This window comes from Felis catus, chromosome B3 (assembly GCF_018350175.1).
Source record: "Felis catus isolate Fca126 chromosome B3, F.catus_Fca126_mat1.0, whole genome shotgun sequence".
In the NCBI taxonomy this organism is placed as follows: Eukaryota; Metazoa; Chordata; class Mammalia; order Carnivora; family Felidae; genus Felis; species Felis catus.
The window spans coordinates 69,772,589-69,782,487 of record NC_058373.1 but is presented as its reverse complement, the minus strand read 5'-3'; the positions used below and the strand labels follow the sequence as shown (position 1 = coordinate 69,782,487).

General features: G+C 38.1%; 1 protein-coding gene across 1 annotated transcript; it reads right to left on the bottom strand.

Annotated features, from left to right (window-relative positions):
- Positions 1 to 4,311: 4,311 nt before the first annotated feature.
- Positions 4,312 to 6,637, bottom strand: LOC101091702 (olfactory receptor 4F3/4F16/4F29-like). Its single transcript, XM_011283091.3, has one exon. It carries the CDS (start codon positions 6,313 to 6,315, stop codon positions 5,371 to 5,373), a length of 945 nt encoding a protein of 314 aa, XP_011281393.3. The 5' UTR covers positions 6,316 to 6,637; the 3' UTR covers positions 4,312 to 5,370.
- Between the last annotated feature and the right edge of the window lie 3,262 nt (positions 6,638 to 9,899).

The following is a 9,899-nucleotide window of genomic DNA, read 5'->3' as shown; positions in this document are numbered from 1 at the left end:
GTCAGCAGGTGCTCGAACTCACAAACCACAAGATCATGACCTGAACCAAAGTCTGATGTTTAACTTACTGAGCCACCCAAGTGCCCCAAGTGCTTTTAAGCTAGTTTTTTAAAAAAATAAATAAAATTGATCAAGACTTATCAAAAACAAAGAGGATTCAAATAGATAAAATCACGAAGAGGGGAGATCACAACCAACAAACACCACAGAAATACAAACAGTTATGAGAGAATACTATGAAAAATTATATGCCAACAAACTGGGCAATATGGAAGAAATGGAAAAATTCCTAGAAACTCACATACTACCAAAACTAAAACAGGAAGAAATAGAAAATTTGATCAGGCCCATAACCAACAAAAAATTGAATCAGTTATCAAGAATTTTCCTTGGGTTTGGCTTCTTAAAATTCTAAGGTCACTGTGCTTCACCTCAATTATGGCATAGATCGGAATCATGGAAATGGTGAAGTTGAGAATTATGAAGACCATTTACAGGGGGATTCATTCAGTCTTAGGAATTAATTCCATCAAAATTTGATTGAAGCCAGCATACCATCTTGTCCTCTCATTCGTGAGATAATACTTCATACATGATCATTTTATATATCAATCATGTTCTTAACTTTTTGAAAATTATACTTTGACAATTTTGGAGATCCACCAAGATATTCAAGTGGACTCACCTTCTGGGGACAATAAACTGTGTTTTCTGAGCTATGCACTTCATAAGACATTTAGACTTAGTTAGGTCTCTTCTGGGTTCTCACCTTCACTGACATTTTGATCTCTGTTTTATTTTTCTGCTTTGGTAGTTTTTGTTTGTTAGTTGGTTTGTTTCTGGTTATGCCAAGTTTGTTTCCAATGCTGGTTTTGCACGTGACTAATAAGTTGTTCCTCATTGGTAACAACAGAGATTGTGAATTTGGCTACATGATTTAATAATTTGGCAGTCTCTATTAGGATAGTGAGGATCCATCATGGGTTGAATTCTGTACCCCCCATCAAGATTCATGTTGAAGTCCTAACACCTGATAATTCAGAATGTGAATTTAGTTTGGAAATAAGGCCATTACAAGTGTAATGAGTTAAGAGTAGGGTGAGCCCAAATCCAATATGACTAGTGTCCTTTTAAAGGGGGGAAATTTGGACACAAACAGACATGCCTGGAAGAAAACTAATGGGGGGGGGGGAGGGAGACAGAGAGAAGACAGCCATCTACAAGTCAAGGAGAAAGACCTGGAACTGATCCTTCCCTCACAGCTCTTAGAAGGAACCAATCCTGCAACCACCTTGATTTTGAACTTCTGGTTTCCAGAACTGTGAGGTAATAATTTCTGTTTATGATACCTAGTTTGTGGTGCCTTCGTTGCAGCAACTTTAGCAAACCAATACAGGGCCTATTCGCTATCAAATGAGAAATGAGGAGAATTTGGTTTGTTTGTCTGGGTTTTTTTATCTATTTCTGTAAAAATATGTCTTGTTTCTGATGGAAACAAAGTTTCTTTGAGCTCCTATGTCTGTATGTGTCTCTACTTTTGATGTCTTGGTAGATAGGAATCTACCTTTGATCTGTAGGTAAGGTTGTAAAACTGAATCTAGGAGCTTTATGATGCCTTTGTTTCTGTAATTGATAAAACTTTTACTCATTGTATGACTATGAAATATTTTTCTACCTCCAGGAGCTACTAATAACGTTTATACAAAGCCTCTGAAAATAAAAGTTTTGTAAGAATTGTTTTATAGAAGTTAACAAGTGCTGACATGAATCTAGCATATCCTTTATCCCAAAAAAAGTTTTAAAAACTGAACTTCTATATTAAATATGCTAGTTTTTTTCAGAAAAAAAATTCTTATAAAATGTATTAACTCAGAAGCATTTTTATACAATATTCTAAAATCACATAATCTAAATAAATTCTTGGACAATTCAGACTAATTTGATAATATGTCTTACAGAACAGCTACAGATCTCCCTGATCTTCACAGTACAGACCATAAAACAAGCACTTAAAATTAGAAAAGATCTAAAATTCTATGTTCAACCAGTTTATTATACTTCTGACAGTTCTGTAGTGTGTCCACTTAAACATAATATCTAATATCTTTAGCAATTTTAAGACCTTGATTTAGTGTTAAATAAAGTAATTATTGGATATTGTTTGCATATTGTTAAAACAAGATTAAATAGTGGAGCGCCTGGGTGGTCCAGTCGGTTGGGCGTCTGACTTCGGCTCAGGTCATGATCTCACAGTCTGTGAGTTTGAGCCCTGTGTTGCCCTCTGTGCTGACAGCTCAGAGTCTGGAGCCTGTTTCGGATTCTGTGTCTCCCTCTCTCACTGCCCCTCCCCTGCTCACATTCTGCCTCTCTCTCTCTCTCTCAAAAATAAATAAACATTAAAAAATTTTTAAATAAGATTAAATAGTGAACCATTGGTCACAGTGTGTGTGTGTGAGAGAGAGAGACAGAGACAGAGACAGAGAGACAGAAAGAGAGATTTATGTCTTTGTAGAGTATCTATATCTTTTGATCAAGTTAGTGAATGTGCTCATTTAAGAATAACATTTATTGCCTATAAGAAAGTGTAAGAAGGATATGTGTGGCTGCTGGGCATTATATTTAGTGTGTTCATAAGCTTTGCTAGTTTACTAAAATGATCATATATGACAGACAATTCTCAATTCCTTCAAAAACACAGTGAAGTAGAAATTATGTTGGTTAAAAGTTATCATTGGGGCACCTGGGTGACTCAGTCCATTGAGTTTCCAACTCTTGATCTCAGCTCAGGTCTTGATCTCAGGTCATGACTTCAATCCCTACATTGGGCTCCATGCTGAGAGTGAAGCCTACTTTAAAAAAAATTATAATTAATATGGGTGACTGAGAATATACCAGAAGTAACATGACCAAAAAGTATCACTGACTATGCAAGTAATAGAATCTGGTTTGTTTATCAAGGAAAAAAAATACATTTACCTTAAGATAAAATGTTATTCCTGAATTGGAAAGGAATAGTAGAAGATAAAACCAAATGGATACAAAAAAAAAAACCTTCAGGAAGTAAATTTTATTTGCTTTAGTTATATACATATATATATATATATATATATATATATATATATATGTATGTATATATATATATATATATATATAACTTCATTTTTTAATTTAACACTAATTCAATGGGTTAGATATGTCCTGATGTTTATAGCAGGATTATCAACAATTGCTAAATTATGGAAAGAGCCCAAATATCCATCAACTGATGAATGGTTAGAGAAGATGTGGTATATATACAAAATGGAATATTATTCAGCCATAAAAAAAATGAAAATCTTGCCATTGGCAATGACCTGGACAGAGCCAAAGAGTATTATGCTGAGTGAAATAAGTCAGTCAGAGAAAGACAAATACCATATGAATTCATTCAAATGTAGAATTTAACAAACAAAACAACTGAACATGGGGGAGAAAAAAAGAGAAAAATCATGAAACAGAGCCTTAACTGTACAGAACAAACTGATGGTTATCAGAATGCTGGTGGGTGGGGGGGTGTGTTAAATAGCTGATGGGAGTTAAGGAAGACACTTGTTGTGATGAATACTAGTGTTATATTGAAGCGTTGCATCACTATATTGTATACCTGAAACTAGTATTACACTGTGTGTTAACTAACTGGAATGTAAATTTAAAAACTTGAAAGTAAGCTATATATGTGTGTGTGTGTATACATATATGTGTGTGTATACATATGTGTGTATACACACACACACATATATATATAACTTTAAATAATGAGTCTGAAAAGAAGCAATGACAGATGTGAAAATTTTGGCAAGTTTTGCACAGCTCAGTTTTGATAGGCTTATTTGAATAAACTTAGAAATGCTTTGCTATCAAATACTACATTAAAGCAAGACTAGATTTGTTTTTGCTATTAGAATTACATAACATTTATCTTGTTTTATTCATTCTTCTCCTAACTAGAAGCAGTACATGTAATTCTTTGTCTTCTGTGTAATTTTCTTAGTATGCAAAGCTTCAGTTGTTCACAAAGTAGGTTGTGAACAAGTTTTTAATAGAAGACAAAAGGAAAGGAAAGGAAAGAGAAAGAAACTTTCATCAAAAGTAAATAACATTTTGTGAAACTTTGGTTCAGTTCTTTATGGAGATGGGGCAGGATATATACTGTAATGTATACTCTAGGTCAGTATCAAAAAGTGTGAAAGCCATTGCTCTGGGTGACTCTAGCCTTGCCATTTAGCTATTTTCCCCTCATTGACATTCCATGGCTGAGCTGCTTTGGCCAAAACAAGTCATTCAAGACATGAAACCTGTGGAGGAGGCAATTTATACATTCATAATAGAGAAATAGAAATTTAAAGGAGACAGCAGTAATGTATGGTGACAGATGTTAGATAACTTTATTGTGGTGATCATTTTGCAATATATACAAATATTGAATCATTTTGTACACCTGAACCTGGCATAATGTTAAGTTTCAATTATACATCAATTAAAAAAAAGATAATTAATAGCACAGCAGTAAGTTAGAAGGGGACAGAGCTGCAAGTGAAAAGAAGTGAGAAAAGAAGGAGGAATGGTGGCACAGGGAGAAGGAGAAGTAAGGAAGCTGAAAAATGAGAGGGAAGGGGGCTAGAGATCTTCATAGCCCAGAGACCATACGTGACTGAGGAAAAATGAAGAGGAAGAAGCAGAAGGGAAAAGGGAATGAAGATTTAATGGGTTTGAATAACATAATACTAATCAAGGAGAAAGATCCTGGTGTTTTCCCAGTTCTTTATATTCTGAAAATACATGGCTTCTACCCAGACATGTACCCATTGGGCTTGTATATGTGTGTTCTCAAAGATTGTGTGTGCTCTCAAAAACACTTCCCTCCTTGCACGGGCCTGACAGAGACCCACAGAAGGGGTAGAATGTGGACAAGCTGCAGCATACAATAAGAAGACTTCATTCATTTCTGTCAGCAAACCCCCATTGAGTACCAGTAGGAATTCCTTTCTGTGAGACAGACTCCTGTCAAAAAAAGGAGACAGCTCTCCCTGTTCTGAAGGCCTTAAAGAAGTCTACCGTCTTTTGTATTTCCAACAATTACTTCATATAAATATGATTCCTTAGGAATTGAGGCTCAAAATTATTGTAATCTTAAGTTTGAAATACTTCATATGTAACTCCTCTCTTTTCAAAAGTAAATGTCCCTCCCTCCTGAGTGAAAGAGAAAAATAGACTCAGTACCAGTGTGTATAATCAAAGCAAGGTAAGACAAACAAGAGCTTCTCACTGAGTTTGACCATAAATAATGGACATCAGTAATCAACAAGGACTCTTCACAACACCAGACATTCCTTAAGAGATCTTCCTGTAATTCACTAGCTGTCTGCATACCCTCCTCATTGCCACCTGCATTTCTTGGTTCCTGAATGTATAGATGACCGGATTTAGGAAAGGAGTGAGAATAGCATCAAAGATGGCCAGAAACTTATCCAGGTGTATGGAGGGAGATGGCCATGTATAGACAAATATCAAAGGACCAAAGAACAAGAATACCACAGTGATGTGAGCTGACAGTGTGGACAGAGCCTTGGATGAACCAGCTGAAGAGTGTTTCTGAACAGTGAGAATGATGATGATATAGGAAATGATCAGTATGAGGAAGGAGCCAACAGAGATGAATCCACTGTTGGCTGTGACCATAAACTCTAGTCGGTCGGTGTCCGTGCAGGCAAGTTTGATGAACCGAGGAAGGTCACAGTAAAAGCTGTCCAACACATTAGGACCACAGAAGGGTAAGTTTACCACAAACACCAGTTGAACCATGGAGTGGATGAGGCCAGTCATCCAGGCAGCCACTAAAAAGAAGAGGCACATTCTTGGGCTCATGATGGTCAGATAGTGGAGAGGCTTACATATGGCAACATATCTGTCAAAGGCCATGGCGATAAGCAGCACCATCTCCACACCACCAATGACATGGATGAAGAAGATCTGGGAGATGCAGCCTCCAAAGGAGATGACTTTACACTTTCTGAAAAGATCATAAATCATCTTGGGAGAAGTGACAGAAGAAACTCCCAGGTCAATGAAGGAGAGGTTGGCCAACAGAAAGTACATGGGGGAGTGTAAGTGGGGGTCAGAGGTCACAGTGAGCATAATGAGGGAGTTTCCCATCATGCTTGCCACATAAAACGTGGAGGAGAACACAAAGAGGAGAAGTTGGATCTCCCAGGAATCGGTGAGTCCCAGGAACACAAACTCTGACACCACAGAGTGATTCGCTCCATCCATTGGCATTGTTGGCACAACTACCTGAAGAAGGACAATAGGAGAAAATGTAAATGATGATAATTATGTTAATATATTAGGAGAGATGGCCACAATTATGAAAGCCTGTTTCTACTTTAGCATTAGAACTGACCTAATATGCTCATGGCCTCTCGAATGTGATTACCCAGAAAAATCAGTGGCTGTCGTGTGGAGCTGCTCTCTACCACTAAGTTTTCTCTGCATTTGATACTCTCTGCTTCCTCCCATGGTTGGTGCTGCAATTACTCATGAGATATAAGATAGTCAACATGAGCCAAAGCTTTTGATTTTGGGTTCCAAACTAATACAATCTGGCCCCAGTCACACAGAACTAATCACTATTGCAATCCCTTCCAAGTCTGTAAAACTTCATCTGACACACAGACCCTTCTTCTCTTCCATCCCAGTCCCCACCTCTGGGAACATATTCATCTTTAATATTACTTAAATGTTTAACACATTTACAAAGTCTTGCTTTATTATTACTAGCATGAACACCAAGCTTTCTTTGCATTTAATACCCCTCTGCTTCCTCCCAGGGTAGATACTATGATGTTTTTCAAGAGATACAAGATTGGCCAATTTGAGTAATAAGAATTCAACCACCAAATTCTTTTGATTTTTGTTTCAACACCAATATAGCCTGGCTCCAGTCATATAAAACTTCACCACTTCTCAGCTATTTCATTCACTTCCAAGAATACAAGGCTTATTCTGACAAATAGACCCTTCCTCCTAACTCCCCACCTCTGTAACATATTTATCTTTAAGGCTTATTAAATTTTAACCACATCTGTGAGGTCTTGCTTTATATTGCTAGCATTTATTTTGCTATGTCTTGTGTTTTAATGAACTAAGTACAACTTCTAACTCACCAAAATACTGTAAGCTCCTTGAAGGCAGAGATTATGATTTATTCATATTTGGATTCCCTGAAGTAATGAAGTGGTCCACACAGAGGTGCAGGTCCATAAATTCTCTGTTAGGAGTTTGCATCATGCTAAGTACAGAAATTGAGAGTGCTTAGAAACTTCTCCAGCAATCTTACATCACAGCCAAATCCATATGTAGGAACTTATATTTTCTAGAGTGTCAATCCATGAAGGATTGTTGGGGGAGTGGGGGGGAGGAGAGCAGGGGAACCTACTCCTTCACCATTTAAGAAGCACTGCCATAGAATACAGGACATATCATCCGAGAGGCCTAAACCATGAAGGGCATCATAGTACAGTGAAAAGTATTTTGTTCAAACCTCCATATAAATTACCTTGTAATTTTAGTTTTATTTAGAGAAGCAACATAACATAGTAGAAAGAATATGGATACTGGATTCACAAAATCAAGACACATACTCTGGTTTACCCACTAAGTTGATATTGAGTAAGTTAATTAAATTCTTGAACCTCAATTTATCTATAAAATTGCAATTAATAATACTAATTTTTCTAAGTTGTAGAGATAAAATAAAGTTTTTAATCATGTATTCAATATGTAAATATTTAGTGAATATTGATAGCAAATATTGATTTAGCAAATATTGATTCCCTTTATTTTGCTCATCCTTAATAGTGTTCGATACATGAGATAAATGAATGAATAAGAAAATTAAATGGCATTGGCCAACACTGAGCATCAAAATTTCTTTTTTTATTAATTAATTTGTTTTTATATTTAAATCCAAGTTAGTTAACATATAGTGTAATGATGATTTTAGGAATAAATTATTAAGGATTCACCACTTCCATGTAACACCCAGTGCTCATTCCAAAAAGTATCCTCCTTGATACCCATCGCCCATTTAGCCCATCTGCCTACCCAACCAGCAACCCCACCAGCAACCCGCAGTTTGTTCTCTGTATTTAAGAGCCTCTGATGGTTTGTCTGCCTCTGTTTTTATCTTATTTTTATTTCCCTTCCCCTGTGTTCATCTGTTTTGTTTCTTAATTCCACATATGAGTAAAATCATATGATATCTGTCTTTCTCTGACTTATCTTGCATAGCATAGTACACTCTAGTTCCATCCACATTGTTGGAAATAGCAAGATTTCATTCTTTTTGATTGCCAAGTAATATTCCAGTGTGTGTGTATGTACACACATACACACACACACACCACATCCTCTTTATCCATTCATCAGGCTATGGACATTTGGGCTCTTTCCATACTTTGGCTTTGTCAATAGTGCTGCTATAAATATTGGGGTACATGTGCCCCTTTGAATCAGCACTCCTGTATCCTTTGCATAAATACCTAGTAGGATCATCAAATTTTCAGGTCTCAAAGATCTTTCAGCAACACATTATAATCATCTCCTTCCACATAACACATAACACAATATTCATAATATTTTAGCAGTCAAAATAAATACCATCCTATGTAGTTTAAATATATTTCCTCTCACAACTCACTGTATTTCTTTATAGTACTTACAACAAATGTAATTTATTGATTTTTTTCTTTGTTCTCCTTCCTGATGTACTGCAACTTCCACGCAGTGAAGAACTACATCTGTCATGTTATCCAGTGTATCCTACTACTTAGAATCACACCAGGTACAGAATAGAGATATGTAAATATATCAGGAAATAAGTATTTGCTGAAATAAGAGGATATATTTAGATGATTAAAAATATGTTTAGTTAGATAGGGAAGGTGGCAGCATAGGAGGATGCTGGGCTCACTGCATCCTGCAGATTGCTTAGATTCCACCCACATCAGCCTAAATAACCCAGAAAACTGCCACAAGACTAGCAGAATGGACTTTCCAGAGCCAAGCATAGACAAGAGGCCCACAGAAGAGGGTAGGAAAGGCGGAGAGGCCGTGCACACTACACGCACTGGTGGGAAGGAGCCGGGGCAGAGGGGCAGCCTGCCCAGCAAGGCAGAGTCCCCGAGTCTGGTTTGCAAAAGTGGAGGGGCTGGACTTCGTGAGCTCTGACAGCCAGTGGGACTTAACATCTGAAAGGTTAAAAGTCAACAGCTCTGCTCCTAGAGAGTGGGGAGGGTGAGAGGACATTGGGAGGGAGAGTTGTTGAGCCCTGAGAGACAGAGCTCAGCTCAGCAAGGAACAAAGTCGCTGGACAGCGCCATCTCCCTCTCCCATCTGAAACCCCAAAGGGAACCAGTTCACTGAACTTGCTTGCACCTTACAAACACCCAACACTGTGCTTCTGTGAATCCATCCCTCCGACAGGTCTGCCTCCCTCCTGGTGCTGCAGGGCCCCTCCCGCAGGGGACCACCTACAGCAAAGCAAGCTAAGGCTACCCCTCCCACCCCTGTGCACCTTGCGGATCCACCCCAGCTAATACGCCAGATCCCACTGAAGCAGCACCACAAGCCTGTCAGTGTGCAAGTAGCCCAGACAGGGGCCACACTACTCCACCCTGAGTTCTGCCCCCAGGAGAGGGGAAGATAAGGTACCCACCAGTCTGACTGTGGCCCCAGTGGTGGGCTGGGGACAGACATCAGGTCTGACTGTGGCCCACCCACCAACACAAGTTAACTCCAGACAACACAGTGGAAGTGCCCTGCAGTTCCGTGCCACCCCAGGGACTATCCAAAATGATGAA